At 35.9% G+C, this 21,990-nt stretch overlaps 1 protein-coding gene across 2 annotated transcripts in view; it reads right to left on the reverse strand.

Moving 5' to 3' along the window:
* Positions 1–21,990, reverse strand: part of FMN2 (formin 2) — a 378,878-nt gene that overhangs the window by 163,910 nt on the left and 192,978 nt on the right. For both annotated transcript variants that reach the window (XM_077901499.1, XM_077901498.1), the window contains one exon: positions 7,523–7,584. In XM_077901499.1, the coding sequence (XP_077757625.1) occupies positions 7,523–7,584 (62 nt within the window). The remainder of the gene's footprint in view (positions 1–7,522; positions 7,585–21,990) is intronic.

The following is a 21,990-nucleotide window of genomic DNA, read 5'->3' on the forward strand; positions in this document are numbered from 1 at the left end:
ATAACTAAGGAGAATGAATCAGTAATCAAAAAACTCTCAACAAATAAAAGCCCAACATAAGGCTCAATCTCACAACCCTGAGATCATGATCTCAGTTGAAATCAAGACTGGGATGCTTAACAGACTGAGCCACCCAGGTACCCCATCAACCAAACATTTAAAGGACACAAAATCAACATGGAAAAACATCAGTTGTGTTTTTATAAACTAATGATGAACTATCTGAAAAGGAAATTAAGAAAACAATCCTATCTGTAAAAACATTAAAAAGAATAAAATATTTAACCATAAATTTAATTAAGGAAGTGAAAGACTTGTACACTGAAAACTGCAAAACATTGATGAAAGAAAGTAATTAGGACACAAATAAATAGATATTTTATGCTCATGAGTTAGAAGACTAAATATTATTGAGATGTTAAAACTGCCCAAAGCCATTTACAAATTCAGTGCAAAATCTCAACTGGATTGTTTTGTTTTGAACAAAAGTAGGAAAAATAAATCTAAAATTCATTTGTAACAACAAAAAGCCCCCAACAGATAAAACAATCTTGAATAAGATGAACCAATCTAGAGGCATCAAACTTCCTAATTTTAAATTATATTACAAAACTACAGTAATTAAAACAGTATGATACAGGCAAAAAGACAGATATATTGAGCAATAGAACAGGACAGAGAGCACAGAAATAAATTTATAGATATATAATCAATTCAATATAATCTTCAACCAGGGTGCCAAGAATACATAACAGAGAAAAACAGCCTTTTCAGCAAGTAGTGTTGGAAAATAGGATATCCGCAAGCAAAAGAATGGAACTGGACTCTTATACCATACACAAAAATCACTCAAAATGAACCACAGACTTAACTGGAAACTATAAAACTCCTAGACCACATAGGGAAAAGATTCATCACATTGGTCTTAGCAAGGATATTGTGGATATGACACCAAAAGCACAGACAACAAAAGCAAAAACAGACAAGTGGGATTACAATATTTGCAAATCATATAAATTTTATAGGATTAATTTTCAACATATATAAGAAACTCCAATAACTCCATAGCAAAAAAAAAAAAAAAAAACTCCTAATAACATGATTAAAAAATAGGTTAGGGACACCTATGTGGCTCAGTTGGTTAAGTGTCTGACTCTTGATTCTGGCTCACATATGATCTCTGCTTAAGATTCTCCCTCTCCCCCTGCTTGCACTCTGACTCTCTGACTCTAAATCTCTCTCTCTCTTTAAAAAAAAAAAAAAAAAAAAAGGTAGGCTAAAGGCTTTAACAGACATTTTTCCCAATGAGACATACAAACAGCCAAGAGGTATATGAAAAGATGTACAATATCCAGTCTTCAGAAGAATGCAAATCAAAACTACAATCAGATATTATCTCACCCCTGTTAGGATGGCTATTATCAAAAAACAAAAACAAACAACCAAAAAACACAAGAACAATAAGTGTTGATGAGTATGTGGAGAAATTGGAACATTCATCGTATACTGTTAGTTGGAATGCAAAATTGTAGGGCTATCCTGGATCTCATAAATAAATAAACAATCTTTTTTAAAAAAGACACAGGTAAGTTGGAAGTACATGGATAGAACAAGAAAATCCATGTAAACAGTAAGTATAAGAATGGTAGAATGGCTATTTAAGTACTAGTTAAAATAAATTTCAAAACCAGGTAGGTATTACCAGAGGAAATAATTTCATAATGATAAATGTGACATTTAACCCAAAAATACATCTAAATGTGTATGGGTCTAATCAGAAAGCCTCCAAATATAGGATGTAAAAATTGACAGAATTAAAGGGAAAATTTTTAAATTTCACAATTCTCTTAAAATGCCCTAAAATCCCTAGCTAAACCTAGCCACTGTCTGCTTCCACATCTTTCTGCCCGTTCCTTCCAGAGCTATTTACTCAAACATACTTTCTTCTCCCCAGTGTGCTAACTCCTTTCATGCTTCCTAATCTTGGCACACACTGTGCTCTCTGCTTAGAACATTTTCATTTCCTTCTTGGGTGACTCCTATTTTCACTCTCAACATCCCTTCCTCAGAGATGCTTTCCCTATCGATTACATGTGTTCAGAGCCCATTTGTAGTTGGACTCCTCTAACTCTCCTTCTCTCTCTTTCTGAGTGTGTGTGTACATGAACCAGAGGAAGGCATCATTTATGAAATCTGGAGGAGACAAACCACAGAAGCTACTACTACTGAGCATTGGTTGTAGCATAGTGTCTGACATTTAGTTAGCATTCTGTAAATATTTTTAATGAGATAAATAATTAAGCAAAGAGAGTAAGCTACTTATTTATTTTCCTTTTAAATTTGAGTGACATCTGAGCATGCTTTGACAAAGGAGAGCTGGGAGAAGAAATGAGTACAGAATGAGAACATCTCACTGGTTGGAACATAAGAAGACACAAAGGTATTTATAGAATTTGTTTTAGAAAAAGAGAAAATGGTAATGGCCAATGAAGAAAAACTGGTGTATATGAATGAGATGGCTTAATCTCCATATATATGTGAGTTAGGAAGCTGGAAGTGTGAAAGGGAAAGGAATTAGAAGTGTGAAAGGGAAAGGAATTGCAGTGATAAATAGCTTGAAAATTTTACTATGCTGAGCTGCTGTTTCAAAGAGCTCATTCACTCATTCATTCCACACCAGTAAATAGCATAGAGAAGATATAAAACTTCTATTATAGTTACATAGGTTGCTGCCCTATCTGATACACTGTAGATAAAAATAGGAAGAATCTGTCACCTTAGGATAGTTTCATGTAGCTAGAATTATAACTTCTTCTGGGTATGCGTTTGTGTGATTTGGAGTAGAGGAGGGAAAGAGTACTAAAAGTATGTTCATATCGTCACACTAAATGAAACTATGGTGTATTTTAATCTAGCTATGATACTGCTGTAAAGTTTGGGAAGTGGGAAGTAGGACTCCCACTAAGGTACGCCAGAAATGTGCATTCATACAGCATGCTACCTTATTTTTATCAGTCACGTGTAAATATACAGACAGCCACTAAAAAACATGGAAAAAATTATTTGCACTGTGCACAAAAAATAAACTATAACTGGTTCTATGGTCTTGGGTTCATCTGGGTTCACTGAAGTATGTGTTATTTAGTGTCAATTGAAAAAGAAAGCCCAAGCTGCCTGACAATCCCCTGGACACTCAAAAGGTTCAAGGTAATCTAAGAAAAGGCAAGATTTTGCTAGCAACAAGGGACTCTTGAGGCAATAATCTCCAAAATTAGAACATAAATGAAACAAACATGCTGTTTACCCTACAAAAGAATGTTGCTATTTTAATTCAAACTGCTTTTTGGAAAACCACACATAATATAATGAAATTTCTGGTATAGTAATGGTTAACTTTATTTACACAGTAACTCTGAATCTTTGAAAATATATTTCTGAGATCATCACATTTATACTGATCTTTCAAAAAAATACAGCATTTGAAATATAGTGATATAAACAGTATGCACCTCCATTATAAAACTATATCGAGAACAAAAACAGGTCATTCCTTAATTAATTAGTAATTATTATATTATATGCCAACCATTATGTTAAATGTGAAATATACAAATCCTCCTAATAAGGAATTTATAGTTCAGCTGAAAGATATGATATATACACACATAATGATAATTAATATAAAGCACAAAAGAGGCAAGTTCCCAAAGAAAGGACAACAGGAAGCACAACAGTATTTGAAAGATGTCCAAAATATAAAGGACACGATTGGAACAACTGGCAAAATTTGACTGGGTTCCGAAGATTACATGATAGTAATATATCAACGTTAATTTCCTAATGTTGATGGTTGCATTATGGTTAAAGGTTTGTTATTTGTAGATAGTATGCACCCAAGTATTCAGAGAAAATAGAGCCTAATGTTGGCAATTTATTTGCAAATGGCACTATATATATATAATTTATAGCTATGATATATCTATCTTTGTGCCACACCTGCAACTTTATTTTATCTTTGAGATTGTTTCAAAAGGTAAAGCAAATTATAAAAGGATTGTGAGTAAAGTAGTATCATTGTGAGTTTTATAACTTAAAAAGTATTCTCTATTAACTCATGTTGCTTGTAAACATGTAGTGTTAATCTGCTTCACTTGGCAAAATCTTGAGACCCTTGAGGGAAAGGTCCAATTTTGCATTAATTTACGTGGCACACAAACTTTGTTACCCTCAATCTTGCCAATCCTAGATGAAATCATCTGCAATTTGACATAGTTCTATACCCACACCTATTTTTATTAAAAAAATTAAAGTATAAAAGTATTGAGTAATCTAGAAAAGTCTTTCTACATCTATTTGATAGTGATGAAAAAGGTGATATTATTATGAATTATTAGGAACCCCATTTAGAAATGAGAATCTGGAAACTGAAAATAATGGCATATATCGGGATCCCTGGGTGGCGCAGCAGTTTAGCGCCTGCCTTTGGCCCAGGGCGCGATCCTGGAGACCCGGGATCGAATCCCACTTCGGGCTCCCGGTGCATGGAGCCTGCTTCTCCCTCTGCCTTTGTCTCTGCCTCTCTCTTTCTCTGTGTGTGACTATCATAAATAAATAAAAATTAAAAAAAAAACAATGGTATATATCTATTTAATTGTGGTGCTAGGACCTGAACAGAGTTCTTATGACTTTTTATCTCGTGTTCATTTTCACCACAAAGTGCTATCTCAGGCCCCCTGAAGGCTCTATTCAGTTATCACCATGAGCCAGGAAATTCTGTGCTTAGAGCACATTCCTGAGGGGAAGTGACCAGGTGTCAATCCAGCTTGGAATTGTGAGAACTTCTCTCTGTCTCATTTTTCCTAAAAGGGTTAGATAACAATAGTATTTCTTCTTCAGAAATCATAGGCAAGGCCACTTAGAGGATTAAATTAATTCATACATATAAGGGACTTAACTAAGCAACTGAAAAGAAGGAATTTGAATAAATGCATCTTCGCTGGAGCTGGGAATATGTATTTCAATTATTTAATTTAAGAGATCCTTGCTTTGTTATAGGCATATTCATTTGCTAAATGAGGAAGACTTTATCGACAACTGTTGCATATTACTCAAAAATGCACAAATTTTTTTCTCAGCATTTATCCCTAGAAAAGAATCATTAATTATTTTGGACACTAAATCCTCTTAAGTTACTAAAGAAATAAAAATAGCACAAATAGATATTCAATATAGATCCTTATTTCTAGTGGGTATCAAACAGTTTGAACAGACAAACTGGATCTTAAAACTACATGATAGCCCAAAAGAGGTTTTGAAATAAACCCTATCAGTAGATTTCACTCATTAACTCATATAAATATTTATTTAACATTTACTAAATACTTCCTATGTGCCCAATATTCCTTACCTCTAGATGCTGGAGATATTGTCAATGGATAAAACAAATATTTCTCCCTCTTTGGGCTTGTACTTTAATGGAAGTTAACCAGGCACTAAAATGAGTTCTATTTGTATATGTTATATACAATTATCTATTATTCATAATGGATTCTTTAAGTTCTTCTACCATAGATAGCTATCAAAGAAATCTAGACTATTCCTACCTGAACTAATATTACTGTGAACCATCCTCACTATTGTTTCCTTGACACAACGAAAGCCTGAACCACTGTTTGACAACAACAATAAAAAGAAAGCCACAAATTCAACCAGTTCCAGCTAACACTCAATGGACTTTCACAAAGTATGATGATGAGAAATTAGACACACAAATTCTGGGGAGCTATGTAGTTTGTTCAATCAGAAATTTATATTTCATGAAATTAACTTGCTCTTAAAGGCTAAAAACTTCCAAATAAAATACTTTGAATCACTGCAAATTAAACTTCCCTCATAAATATACTTGTGCCCAATTTATGTATTCTTTCTATGTATACTTGTGCACATGGATATACCAAGTTAAGACATTCATCTATCTTCATATAATATACACAACACATGCATATACACACACATAAATTATGTATATAACTAACCACTTGTATATATGTATATGTAATGTATGTATAAGAAGCAGTTACACATATACCAACATCATATATCATTATGATTTGTTGAAGAAATTCCTTTCCCTGGTATTTCCTCATTTCTTCCATATGGCTCTCCTGGTTGGGGGAGGGTTAGTATCAAAGATTCAAGAGAAATGAAAACTCTCTATACCTCTGAATAGATATGTTTTAAATACCCACTTCACTAGGATACTAATATACTAAAAACATGATCTATTTTTTACAGCTTTCCATCATGTAGTGGCAACTCTATAATCAACTATTCAAATCTGCCCTCTCAAGGTTTCTGAATGACTCCATCTAACTGCTACGTTCGCTGTGCTGACCAGGTACCAACTCTACACTTGACCAAGAGATTCTATGTGATATACCATTAGAAATATTTTCTCCTACAGAGGTCTAAATTTCACAGGGGAGACCACATATGCATAAGTTTAAAAAGTACCAAGCTCAAGAGTGGACAAGCCGTTGCAATACACTGTTCCCAAGGGAGTAGTCAGGGAAGAAAGTCTGCATCCTTATTGACCATGTGTGTCTTCCAGAGCCAGGAAGTCTTTAACTTGGGGCTGAAAAGTCAAGGACCAACTAAGGCCATGCCCCTAAAGAGAACAGAGGCTTACAGACCAGGTGCATTAGCGTCAAGAGCAGAAACAAAATGAAAAAAGAGAGAGAGAGCCCAAAGATACCAAGTACAAAATATAGCCACGATGAGACTTTCTCCTAAATATAATCCAGAAGCATCTTTACAGCCCCAATAAGATAATCACTTTTTTACTAAGTGAATCAATGTTATTTAATGCTATGTGTCATCTAAAACCATTTTATATATCACCACACAGATCGCACTTTCCAAAGGCACAGACTACATCATGCTACAGTCATACTTCTCCGTTACTTATACATTTTCCTGCCTAACTTAAGAAAAAGTGCTACAAGAAGAAAGCTTGAATGTTCAGCCACTTGGTGAAGCAAACTATGCAGTTTAGAACAATGGAGCCAGAATGAATTAAACCCCAGCTATGCTACATTTGCTGTATGATTTTGAGCAAGTCATCTGACCTTGCTATGCCTAAACTTCCACAAAATTCCTAAAGTTTGGAAAATGGAGATAATAGTAAATCCTACCTAGAGTTTTGATGTGGAGTTAGTGCACAGAACAATGCTTAGCTCAAATTAACCCCTACATTAAGCATTGACTATTATATTTCAAAAGAGGGAATGTGAATGACTTCATATGCTGCAAGCTTTGAACCACAATCTTTGAAATTATGAGACTGCACATTTGTCCAGTAGGTTGCCTAGACCATATCTTAATAAACTTAGACTTAAGTAAATTCAGTACACCCAGATCAATTTTTCTTAAAGGACATTAAGGCAATGAGTCTAGATGTGCATATTGGCAAGTATTGTGTATGTATTATATACTCACACATAAAATTCCTTCTATTACTCACATTCTCATAGAGAGCTTGAAGGGTCTCCAGATCAACCACAGAATTGTCCAAGTTCACAACAGCTGTAGAAAAAAAAGGAAAAAACACAAAAGAATATAAATTGCCATAAGCCAGCTGTGAAAAGATGTTTGACCATCTTGAATAACAGTGACCATCTCCAGAATAATGTTCTAACTTAAATTTACACACTTACCCCACTACCAATACTGTGCCCAGAGAATTTCAATGGGTGCAGGGGTCTTAAAACTTTCACTTATTCCTTAAATGCAAAATCTCATGAATATGACCCAGTCTAAAGTCAAAGATAAACTGTGAGTCTGTCTTTCAAGGCCCAAATGCATGAATTTGAAAAATTTGCTTAATACTAGAGAAACAGGCAAATCAGTCCTGTTACTGCAATACCCGATTTTGTGAGGTAAGCACTCACATCTGCCAATTCTTAGACTTATGACAAAGGTGAAATTAATCACTAAACTGAAGGACTTCATATAAAAACGAAAGATGCATTTTGTTATAATTTTTTAAATTGTTATAATCAAGGGAGAATTCATTGATTATGATATTGAGATTAACACAGATACAACCTTAAAAGCTCACTTTTTTTTAAGTAGGCTACATGCCCAGCGTGGAACTCAATGTGGGGCTCCAATCATGACTGTGAGATCAAGACCTGAGTCGAGATCAAGAGTTGGACGTTCAACTGACTGAGCCACCCAGGCACCCCCAAAATCAATTCTTAAAGTACAAACTACCCACATTTATATAAGAAGAGGACTAGATAATCAAAAACTGGGAAATATAAAAAATTAAAAAAAAATTTTTTAAAAACTGGGAATATGTTCTTAAATACATTTCTTTTGGCCTGAGAGCATGTTGGATTTTGGAGTCAGTATGCTTTATAATGCAGTTTGGGCACAGATTAATCAAAAGCATTCTGCATTACCTACATATATATTTGCTGGAAATGACATGAATTTGCCCTGATCAGATATGTGCCAAGTAGCCAATGAAGCTCCTATGGGATTAAAGATTTCTGGGAGAAAAATCACAAAGTGGATCATCACAAATTAGTTAGATTTATTCTGATAATTGAGGCGTTTTATACCGTCTTCTCTCTTAAAACCTAAAGTACATGAGACATTTTCTAGTTGACTCTGGCAAAATACCAAGAAAGAATTTAAAAAGACAAGTGGGAAATTGAAGCATATGATGGATCAGAAATCTAACCAAGATAATTTAGCATTTCTATTTGGAGCTGGGAACAGAGCCCAGATTCACTGACAAAGATCGTAGTAAGTAGAATATGATACTTCCACCCTAATAATATTCCACTATCTCCATTTCCAAAAAATTATGTCTCAAATATCAATCTAAGAATTTGATTAAGATTTTCAGACAAATCTACTCATTCCTTAGACCACATAAGGTAAACATATCACAATCTATTTAATGACTCAAAGTAGTAAAAACATGACCAAACTAACTTTGATTATATTTCAGAAATTAATTAAAAGGGACTAATAAAAAATTTTCACTGGTGGTAATATGGCTATAATGTAACAAAATGAATTAAACTCAAAAGACAGCAAATTCATGTGTGGAATTATCCCTTTGGATTTATGCATTGTCGAGCTAGCCCTTAAAGAAAATCTTACACTAAATCCAAAGATCTCTGACTTTGGAATTCATTAGATAATAATCCAGTATTTCTACATTCCTCTGATGATACAGCAAAAGGTTGATGGGAAAACAATGAAGGAAATGCCAGTAGTCAACTTAGTGTAAGATTTCATTCTTGGAACAAGGTAAAATGACACAATAAAATCATTCATACTTATGTCAAAATTCTTTATAAAAGTTACAATGGTCCTCCGACTTTAACCATCCTCTTAAAACATGTTATTCCTACAAGCTCCCACACATGAAGCTTTTTTTACATATATACTGAGGTTTCTCACCTATTTATCTCACACGATGTCAGATCCTGAAGAATATCTTAATAAATGGAATGTGGTCCTAACCATAGGTGTATGGCTTTAAGTCCTCCAAAGTTCCTAATCCATAAAAGTTCACTTTTAGTCATCCACAAGGAAATCACCATGGAAAGAAATACTGTTACTATTTTTCCTCACAATTTTCTCCTAGTTAGCTTTACACTTGAAAGATGCTAACGCAATTTGATGGGAATTGCAATTTTGAGAGAACAATATAGTCATGTTTCAGTAGCTGAAAATTAGAGATGATTAGATACAGGCAGATGAATGAATGGAATGACAGGACGTTAAGATGGGCAATAAAGGCAAAAGAAGTAATGGGGGAAAGGTTAAGGTTACTGAAGTGCTATATTCATTCAATTTAAAAAGCACATTTTAACATTTCAGAAATCAAAACTCAGACTAAAATTCATATCTTACTATTTAGTGGTGCCTTCTAGTGCTCCCTTCCTTAAAATCTGTATATTTTTAACTGATAAAATTCTAAAATCAAGGAAATAAAACAATGCACTCACTCATGTACTCAATAATATGTAAAGTGTTCTTATCATTCGGGCAACGTACTACACAGGTTAATTGTTACTTGAGAAACAATGACCTGAAACTGGAGCTATTTGATGTGGATGTTCTCAATTTCTCAGCCTCAAAAGGCTGCAGACAACCAGATGTTCAGAGACCACTCCAATTAGGATTTCCAGGTATGGCAATGCTAAGGAATTTTTGTAAATAGAAATACACATACATTTTTTAAGGTGGCAAAAGATTCAAAGAAAAAGCACCTCACAAATTCCCTGATTCCATGTACAAAATTTCAGCCTTCTTTGAGAGGAAAACATCTTTTTTTGAGATTATAACAAGGTGATAGTTCATCTTTTCCCCCAAAAAGGAATTCTATCTTTATAGGATGGTTTACTGATGTAGAAAGAACCCAGGACATAGAAATGAACTTACTGGGTTTAAATTTTTCTTTAGTGCTGCATTACTTCAATTGTCAGTTAATTTGACAATCTTTAGTGTCTTTAAGGGGGACAGGGGTGAGGGGAAAAGGAAATAGTAGAAAATATTAGGATGATTTTGGGTTTCTTGGGGACCAAAGGCAGGAATAAGTAAAAAAAAAATCTAGCGGGATCCCTGGGTGGCGCAGCGGTTTGGCGCCTGCCTTTGGCCCAGGGCGCGATCCTGGAGACCCGGGATCGAATCCCACATCGGGCTCCCGGTGCATGGAGCCTGCTTCTCCCTCTGCCTGTGTCTCTGCGCCTCTCTCTCTCTCTCTGTGACTATCATAAATAAATAAAAAAAAAATTTAAAAAAAAATCTAGCATGTGGGGGCTCCTGGGTGGCTCAGAAGTTGAGCATCGGCCTGTGGCTCAGGGCATGATCCTAGTCCTGGGATCAAGTGCCACACCGGAGTCCCTGCGAGGAGTCTGCTTTTCCCTCTGCCTGTGTCTCTGCCTCTTTCTGTGTATCTCAAATAAATAAATAAATAAATAAATAAATAAATAAATAAAATCTTAAAAAAAATAATCTAGCACGTGGTTGGTTAGTTATATTTCTCTCTTCAAGTTTTCACAAAAGTTCAACTGTTCTGGCTCTAATAAACTTTATTATCTAACTTCAGGTTAAACAAGTTCCTTTCTTCTCCTCCTTCTGTTTTGTGCCCTCATAAACCAAAAAGAAAAACTCCACCTGTATTAATATTAAGGGGTTCACCTGAACAATGAACTACCACAACTAAATGACAGTCTGGCTTACATTACAGCTACTGTAATCCATTCATCATAACTCTTTTTACTTGGCCTTTAAACTGTTAGGCATAAGACTTAGATTTCAAAACACAAATCCCAAATTAGGAAGGATATTTAGTGATAAATCTTGAATTCAGATTACTTTATTCTCTAACAGTCCACTAGGTGTTTATGTGATTATGCTTCAGATTATGCAAATATTTCATACTCATTTCCTACACTTTGCTCTAGGACTTTCAGAAGCAGCCATCATTGACTGGGACTCATCACACTTCCCACCTCAACATTCTGTGGGTCTACCGAGCAGTTTTAATTGCTTTCCCATAAATATATATAAATTTGTTACTCGGAATTTATCCAAGAAGCACCTGTTTTTATGCAGAAGAGTGCAAGACTAAGTGTTGAGAGGAAATTCTAGCATGAGGAAATTTTTTGCATGATAAAAGATTATTAATTTATTTGTAAAGGACATGGACTTTCCAGGATTAGAACATATGGAGGTTTTAACCATTCTCTTTAAACAACCTATAAATGATCATGTGTTAATAGTCACTCCAGACCAAAGTAGATAGCATCTTTATTTTTAAGTTTAAACTTTTATAAAATGCCAAGGATGTGATAAGTAGAACATGGTACTCTTTCTGGCTTTTCTACCAACAGGCTGTGTATTGTTGATCAAGACACTAATCTTCTCTGAGATTTTATCAAGTGGGATAATAACTTTTGTCTGTAGCATATGTTTATCATGTGGAGAAAATAAGCAATTTTATAGTAAGAAGGATAATTCAAGAAGCCTTGAAATAATTTGTGTAATTAATTTTAAAATGTGTATTATCTGTGAACACATTGGTTAGAACTAGAGACAGGCTGGGAATGTGTTAGATTAAAATTAGGTTTGGGATTGAACATTTGTTTTCAATAATCAAAAGTTAAGACCAGTCCTTTAGTTCATGAACTCCACTGGTACACACTTGCTGACATCCAACGCCTTCTCATTAGACCATGCTGTTACAAAATGAAGAGTAAAATAGCCTATTTTAGAATATAAAAAGTCAATTTAACCTAAGATAATAAAAATGTATCAAAATGAACTATGCTAACAGAAGAAAAAATCTATTTCCTTCTAATTTTAAGATATCACATTACACAAAAAGAATTCTAGATCCAACATGGGAAATGATGGTGTGTTGGACACGTGACATTGTACACACAATGACACAAACAGGTGATAGTCATAAGCCTGTATTACATTCCCTGGATACTCAGTCTTTGCTATTTACACATAGCTACCTTCTTCAACACCAGAAACGTGGGACATGTTGCTTATTCTAACTTACTACAATGTTAAATCACTCACAGACTAGAGTGTGACATAACATATCTGTCTGAATTACTGCATGATAATGAGAATCCAGCCTCTGCTTCTGATCAAAAAAGTGCATAAAAGAGGTTATGTTAAAAGAAACTCACACAAAAGTTCCCAAAACATTAATTATTAGCCAAATTGTAAATGTTTCATATATTTTGAGTAGCCAGATGAAGTAGTTCACTTTATTGGTGTAATTCAGTATGATACACTCACTGAATGCAGTATTTTAAGCAATGGAACACTGTTAGTGTTTGATGACTCCACTCTTGTTTATTTGGGTTTTCTTAAGCTGGGGTCTCCCCAGTGGGATAGGACAGCCCTGAGGCTGCTTTTGATGGCCTCTTCCCTCCATCAGCCCTGAACACTGACTCCAATTGCTATGATTTCCTGCCTTAATCCCTCCCTCCCACATGACCTGCTAAACTGAAGGTAGAGACCCCCAAAAGTAGAAAACCTCATGGTGTTTATTACTGAGAATATTAGTTATCCATCTCTGCATAGCAAATTACACTAAAGCTTAGAGGCTTAAAACATATTATCAGTGTATTATCTGTGGGTCAGAAATCCAGGTGCAGCTTAGCTGGGTGCCTCTGCCTCAAGGTTTCTCATAAGACTTCAGTCATGGTATTGGCTGGGGCTGAGATCTTCTATGAAGCCTCTATGGGGAGATCCATTCCCAAGCTCATGTGGTTGTTTGCAGGATTCAGTTCCTCAGAGTAAAGGCTTCAGCTCCTCACTGCCTGTTGGCTTAAACTGAGCCTCAGTTTCTTGCCTGATATGTTTCTCCGTAGCAAAGCTCACAATAAGACAGCTGGCTTCCTTCAGAGGGAGTGAGACAGGGCACGAAAGATAAGCACTTTCTCATTGTAACCTAATCTTAGAAGTGACATTCCATCATCTCCATTATATTCTATTGATTATGAGTCTCTAGACTCAGCCCACATACAAGAGCATGAATAAGAGATCTTTGGAGGCCATCTAAGAGGCTGCCCACCATGCCAGGTTGCTAATTCTGGCTCTTTGTTCCTTAGATTTCAAATCTCAACTTGTGGCTCTCTATTATTCTCTACCATGTATTAATTTCATCAATGTTTTTGTTTTTCTATTAGACTCTAAGGGCACAGAATAAATGGGAGAGGCATCATGATTTAACAGACAGAAGAAACGCACTAGTCAGGAAAGCTGACTTCTCATACAGGCATAGCCTATCAAATCAGCTGAGCCTCCTAGTCTCAATGGGATTGAGTTTATCTGAGGCATGATATACAGACATACAGAGACATGAGATAATATTAACAGATCCTTCCCTATACAATTACATGATCATGCCTAATTTATTGTTATGTACTTCACCATATATATATAATAGAAAAACAAGTACATAAAAGGAGGCTTGGAAAAAATCTTTGCTGGATGTTGACAGGCTGAAATAGGCTGGGAGGTTAGTAATTCCTGGAAATTAACAGTACCTTTAACTTGACTAGACAAACTAAATATTCTATGCGCTTACCCCAATTGCCCTTTCATAAACAATTAACTTCATTCTAGATGACTTTTTGGTGCAAAAACATAAAACGCAAAGATAATATGTAACGTCATATCATTTGACAAGTACCGATGGAAGGCAGTAGAACACACAGGGCTCTGAAGTCAAACTGGCCCCACCAATTATTATTATCTGTGTAACATAGGATGTCTCAATTTGCTTGTAATCTACAAAAATGGATGGAATAAAAGCATCCACCCTATAGGATTCTTGCAGGAGATTATTCAAGTAAAACACCCAGAAGCACTGCCATTCCTGTAGCAAATACTCAGAAAATGTTGATTGTGTTTGTTATTATGGCCCCTTTAACATTCGTATATGAAAAATATCATACTGTTATCTCTCCAAATCAGTATTTTGATTGAGAGATTTTAGACAAACTAGGTTGAAAACACTCCCAGCAAAAAGAAAAATGATTTTTACTTGTACCATAGTAATATGGGAGACTAAACATGTCTCACCCACAGGGAAACCATCAACACTAATTTTGGATAAGGTATATGAGAAGGGAGCAGAGTCAGCAGAAGCTTAAACAGAAAAAATGGGCAAATCAGCCTGTATTTACAGTTCATGCCCTCTTCTCACTGACATAGTAAGAAAGAGTGTAAGGGCTTAGAGAAACCATCTTAACTTCTGAATTTGGAATTCAGAAGCCACAGGAAAAATTAAGACGAAGTCAGCTCTGCAAATTGCTTAGAAGCAAAGCAAAGACCTTTGTTCAAGTAGAAGCTCATCTTAAGTAGCAAAGATCAGAAGCATCTCTTGGTTAAAAATGGTTCCAAGCTTGTCATCATCTCCTAGCCACTGAGAACCAAAATCTTCTAAAAGATCTCTTTAAGGAATTGCAAACAACTTGTCATTATACTTTAAAGTCAGGGAAAAGGACATATGTGAAGATAATTTCTAACTCACTGTACATTTCAATTAAAAATTTCCCCTTTTGAGGGGGGATATAGTTGCTATTCACTTTCTCTGAAAATATTTATTATCTCTTCTGTAAATGCAGTGGTAAACCATTTTGCAGATCTGGAGATGTAAGCTCCTCTGTCTAGAGGAGCTCACAGTTTGGTGAAATGGAAAGACATTAGCATACAATTATATGGCAATGTAAGTGCACAGCAGAACTTGTGCGAAGGGGAGACAAATAATGCAATCATCAAGTGGAAAAGATCCTCAAAGAATATTCTGAAAGTGAATGAATAATAGACGGTATAGGGACGCCTGGGTGGCTCAGTGGTTAAGCGCCTGCCTTTGGCCCAGGGCATGATCCCAGTTTGGGGATCGAGTCCCACATCGGGCTCCCTGCATAGAGCCTGCTGCTCCCTCTGCCTCTCTCTGTGTCTCTCATGAATAAATAAATAAAATCTTTTTAAAAAATAGACGGTATAAATCCTAATAGCATTTAAATTGCTTCATTTTATTTGGTGATACAGATACACTGACGGAAGCATCTTTGCCTTGGATGGCAGAGGGAAAACGTGTATTCAGTTCTGCTCTCCCCTAAAGTTCCACTCTCTATTCCATAGTAGAGAGATTTTTTTTTAAATATAAGTTCATAAGGATTGAAAGATGAGGTGGTGACAGCAGTAAAATATGGAACTAGTTGTACCTAATTTAGCAGACCTGCAAATGGCGAATCTACAGCTGTCCGGGGAAACATTGAGAACTAACTCAGAAGGCCAAGCAACTGGCAGCACCAGATAGCTGTCCAGCTAAGAGTAAAAGTGGGGAGTGCCAGAAACAAGGAGCTCTGGGTGAGTGGCATCTGTCCATTGGTTATATCTCCATTCTGAAAATGTCCTCCCCAAGTATGTCAGGTTCATTTTCTTGAGAAATTAAAACAAAATCTCTGGGCAGAGGGACGACAAGCACAATTTTAGACCAGAGGACTACACGGAAAACATGAGGACAACATGCAGTACTGCATTATTGAAGACAGAACCTCTTCCCCATCCTGCATCCCCCGCTACCTCTAGCCAACTCTCTTCCCAATCATGGGGCCCAGAAAACTACCAAACAGACCTTTATTCTCTCAGGCTAGAAACTGGAAGTCTCTGGAGCATCTCACCACTCCAAGAGGAAAGAACAAAAAGACTTGGGTGGTTGCCCAACAAATAACATAGCCAGATAATAACACATTGAACTGAGTGAGAGTCAAAGGCTGTGGAAGAGGGTTCACAGCTTCTCATTAGCTTTTACCTCTGCCACTTTTCAGCCAGGAGAGCCAAAGATCAAATCATCTACAGAATGCCTCTAACACAGATACTGAGACCAGAAAACAGGGGAGGAACACTACTCTCCATAGTTTCCTAAGGTATGCCAATACCCATTGTCCCCACATTCTTCTCTGCCCTTATCTTCTTAATCCCACTCCATGAGGCTTTTGCTCGAATTACTAAATCACCAGTAATTTCAGTCCTGTGAAATCCAAATGCACATTACTCCATCCTCAGCAGCATTTGATGCAGTGACTAATTCCTTCCTCCAGATACACATGCTTAATTTGGCTTCCAGGATGCCACTCTCTTCCTCTTCCTCCTGTTCCTAATGCTTCCCACTCTTCATTCTCTTAAACTGGCTCCTTCTCTCCCCAACCTCTTATTATTGAAGGATCCTAGGGCTTGATCCTTTTACCTCTTTTCACGTCCATCTACTCTCCAACCTTCGTGATGTCCCTCTAGTCTCATGGCAGATTTGAAACATTTTCCTCTCTAGCCTCCAACCTCCTTCCTGAACCACCAGCTTGTAGAACCAACAGCCTTCTCAGCTAGCTCACCTGGAACTCTAGGGGTAGACACACACTGCCCATACAATCCCGTCTTACATGATGGAGACTCCATAGGCAGACGGACTATCTTTAATTACTTTCTTTTGCTCACATTCCACATCCAATACATTATGAATCCTCCTGGTTCTACATTCCAAATACATGTAGAATATGACTTCATTTCATCACTGTCATTGCTACCAACCTGTTCCCAGACACTCTTAACTATCGCCTGAATTGCTGCAATACCCTCCAAATTGGAAAAAGAAAATGGTTCTTCACACATAAAAACATGGTAATATAAGTAGAAAAATTCAATAGAAAGAATGGGAAATAAATGTGAGAGCATTGCCCAAAGTACATCAAAAAGAAAACATTAAGAACATTGAACCAATTCAAGAAAGCCAACATCCCAATAATAAAGGAGTTTTAGGAGAAAAAAAATAATTTTGGCCAGTTCCTCACAGAGATCCCACACACTCTCTTCTGATCATATTCTGCTAGATATACAGCACCTGACTCATACTCTAGCACAGCAAGAAGCCCTACCCCCAGTGATCTCGGTATTCACAAAATTCATTCATGATATTGCCTACTCCACCAAAAGTGCTCTTAAAACTTTAGGAACTCTGAAGCTAGAAGAGAGACCATAGGCTAGAAACTTTGATCACCTTATTTTCTCTTATAAGCCTTTCCTTATTAATAGAAATATTGCCCTCTTCTTACCCAACTCAATTTGTGGTTGTCTCTAGTTTTTGCAAAAGTAATAATATGTTGAGAAAAACTTACATAGGGCAGCCCAGGTGGCTCAGCGATTTAGTGCCACCTTCAGCCCAGGGCGTGATCCTGGAGACCTGGGATCGAGTCCCATGTCAGGCTCCCTGCATGGAGCCTGCTTCTCCCTCTGCCTGTGTCTCTGCCTCTTTCTCTGTCTCTCATGAAAGAATAAATAAATAAATCTTAAAAAAAAAAAAAGAAAAGAAATACTTACATAGGTGGAGCTTCCTCCAAGTGCAAGGGTGATTAATGCAAACTGAGGACAGTTGAGGAAGGGAAGGAGATTTTTAAAAAAGAGTATCTAGATCCTGGTGGAGTAAGGAGAAATAAGAGCTGAATTCCAAAACCTTTGATGTATTAGGAAGTAAAATGAAAGACATGCGGACTAGGTGGAGGGAAAAAAAAATGTCATTCTTCATGTTTGTTTATAACTTAGTCCTCCCTCCCTCCACCCCCCTCCACCCAACTTAATAGTTTGGCTCATTTTAGACTATTGTAGGGAGTGATGTCAACCATTTAGTTATAGTAGAGTAAAAAGACATGTGAAATATGAATAAATTCTTGACAATTAGCTACCTGATAATATGGCAAAAGTACTAAATATATTTGCACTGACTAAAAATTGTCTTTAGCTATACAAAGAACACCTGAGTAAATAATGACTTAAAAATGAGATAGGTTGGCATTGATTCAGAAAGTAAAAAAAAAAAAAAAAAAAAAAAAGGTTAGGGACAAAAAAGTTTTTATGGTCTTTTTTACTTATTCCTCATGTGGAAAAATAGCTGCCATAGCTCCATCCATCACTTTCACATTCCAGGAAAAATTGAGGGAAAAGGAAAGCAATAAGAAAACATATGCAATGCTTATTAAATATGAATTCTTGGGATCCCTGGGTGGCACAGCGGTTTGGCACCTGCCTTTGGCCTAGGGCGTGATCCTGGAGACCCGGGATCGAATCCCACATTGGGCGCCCGGTGCATGGAGCCTGCTTCTCCCTCTGCCTATGTCTCTGCCTCTCTTTCTCTCTCTGTGACTATCATAAATAAATAAATAAATAAATAAATAAATAAATAAATAAATAAATAAATAAAAAAGAATTCTTAGTGAATTTCTACTTATGTCTCACTGGTCAGAACAGTTTCCAGTGGTTACCTAAAATGGAGGGTAAGCTGAAAAGTGTGGGCAATGTGACAAACCACCATCTTTGACAAATAGCAACTTCAGGCCCCAGCCTAAGTAATCTCTGAAATATTCCCTAAGTGCCATGGCTCATGATGACATCCTGACCTCTTCTTTGAACCCTTTAACATAAATACAAATCACCTGATAATTTCAAGTACTTCTTTCATACAGAATTTAGGTGCTTTGTCCCTCCAAGGAGATTTTAAATAGCCTAATAGCAGGGATCCCGCTTTAGATATCATCAGCGCATGCCAGTGTTCTACATAAAGTGAAAAACTAAAAGAGCTTAAAATGTGAAAAATAAAGTCATTACTGAATCTTCGGAGAGAAGCCATAATCTTTGACCTTAACAAAGAGACACTACCAATCACCTATCTGTGTTATTGGTCCCATCAATCCATGAAGACAGCAACACCTGAGAAAGCTAAAACCAAATATTGGCATGGGCAGTGATAACTGCTGCAAATAATACTATAAGCATAACCATCCACACGACAATGAAGGAAGAAATTGAGGCATACAGAGTAAAAGATATTTCCAGAGGAAGAAGCCTCCTCTTCCTTCTTCATATCTACAAAATGTGGTGGATGCGAATGGTCAGTTTTTATGGATTCAGGAATTTCTAGAAGTGCTTTATTTGTCCTGCCAGGAAGATATAAAAAGGAAAACAAAAGAGGGAAAAACAATTTAGGTAGAAATGCCTAGAATTACTTTCCTTTTTTTTTTTTTTTTGAGTGTTAGTAAAGCATAGAAACCTTTGGTAAGTGTATGTCACTGTGCAATCTGACGACAATGGAATCAAGAATCCTTTATAAGGAAATACTGATGTGTTAATCCCCAACTGAGAATCCACACACCTGGGGAGTTACTTTAAAAACTGTTGAAATATATTATTTAACAAAAAATTCCTAATGATGCAGTGAAGCAATTTTAAAGATTTTGTTTGATTTTGCTTGGTTTAGTTAACCAAACATACCCAACAAGTTAAAAAACTAACATTTCTCAGAAAGGAAAATACTCGGTACCATATTCATCTAAATTTCACCCTTGATAATAAGAGGAAACACTACATTTGCAGTGTTTACACATCCTACTACCAAACATGCTTGTCAAACATACACCCAGCATGTGCATACCGTGGGAAACTTGCCAGAAGACATGTTGCTACACATTTTTAACATACATGGAAAACACACAAGTTCTTCAATAATATTTCAAGTAATTCTGGATTATCTAAAGACCATATAAACTTTTTTTTTTAAGACCATATAAACTTAATGGCAAATATGCCAATAGCTTTCTTTTAAAGATTCCAAATTAAAATACCGGTACTCCATTCCTTTTATTTATAAGACTTCTAAGTTTTATTATTGCTCCTTCCATTCAAATCCCTGGTTTACGCATTAACATATTTATTGAGTTGAAAAGTTTTAATATACTCAAATAATAACTCACAAGCCTGGATTTTTTTCCAAAATTACTTGAAACCTTAGACCTCAATGCTTTAGATTCACACAGACTAGTGCATGTCTCTTGGGAGAGACATGGTAAGCTCTCGGAGACTTATTCACATGTGAAATGGGTAAATAATGGTGTTAATATCTCCCTCAAATGGTTATTATCAGGATTAGAAGTAATTCCTGTACTGTGTAGCACACAGTACTTGTCATAGCAGGCACTCAAAAATGGAAAGTTCTTAGTTGTCTCTAAATGTCTCAATATCATACACACATTTGTAGATATAATTGCTCTTACAAAACAACATAAATTATGTTATGTATCATGTTCATAAAATGAAAATATATATTTTATATCATTGTTTGGGCCTTAAAAATAAAGGCAGCACATCAGCATCCCAATTCTATACCCAGCTGGGCTAATTCTCAGATGTGCTAAAGGTTAAATTCAAGTAGGTGAAGATGTACTTAAAGATCAGTGAAAAATCACCAAGCAGTGTATAAATTACGCTATGGTCAAGAAATGCACAGAAGTCAATACTATCTGACAATGACTGAAATAATAACATCTGTTTACTACTGATTACACATAAATAAACTGCCAATTAAATAGTGTAACATTGAAAGGGAACCATTTAATTCCATGATAAAATGTATTCACTTCAGAAACTTACTTTTAAATATCAACAACTGATTAAATAATTATGAAATGTTTGTATTTATCTGCAAAGTAAACAGCCTCTTCTTGAAAACATCATTTACTCCTTCACTGAATAAATACTCATAGAGTTCAAACTCCAGGCCAGGTAGTCTTCTCTGCCCTGGGGATATGATGGTAAACCTGACAGACATACTTCCTGCCCTCGTAAGAGTATACATTTTATTAGCAATTAAAATGATGTATGCCCTAAAAGGGAAGAAACTTGCATTTTTATAATAGACTATTAATTTAGAAATCATATCCATTTATACTATCTTCTCTTTTCAGGAAGTTTAATCTGGTGGGGATTTGTTCTAGGGTACAGACAATAAAATGCCAGAATTCTATAGATTTTGTACTTAGGCTATATAAAGAAAGACTTTCCTGCTGGAAAAAATAAATCTGATACTCAATCCACCACTGGTACCTCTCAAGCATACTTGCTTATACAAGGATAATGACATAAGTTAGTGATTAAGTCAGTAGGCTTCATACACCTATGGGCCTTGTTTATAAGAGCCGTACAAGTTAAATTGTTAGAGAACAAATGCATTTTGTTTAACTCAGTATGTCTCCTTCTTGTCTAGGCAGCGGGGAGAAAAATGGATACCAAGACTGTAATCCTTTTGGAATAAAATCTTTAAATGCAAACACGATTGCCATTGTAGACTGTTTAATCTAGCGTTATTGTATTTCATTTCTGTTTTTGAAGAGGTTTGTTGATTTGACCATACTGGGTACAACTCAAAGCTTATCTCAACTGTTTAGATAAGATTTATTTGACTTTGGCAGGTGACAAAATCTAGGGTGTGGAATTAAAAGGTAGGGGAAAAAAAAAAAGACTGGCATATTCCCAGACAGTGTTTATTTTAAGCATAGTGTATAGATGAGCAAATAGTTTCAAACAACGCACTGTACTTTGTGTAAAAGA

This window comes from Canis aureus, chromosome 6 (genome assembly GCF_053574225.1).
Source record: "Canis aureus isolate CA01 chromosome 6, VMU_Caureus_v.1.0, whole genome shotgun sequence".
Lineage (NCBI taxonomy): Eukaryota > Metazoa > Chordata > Mammalia > Carnivora > Canidae > Canis > Canis aureus.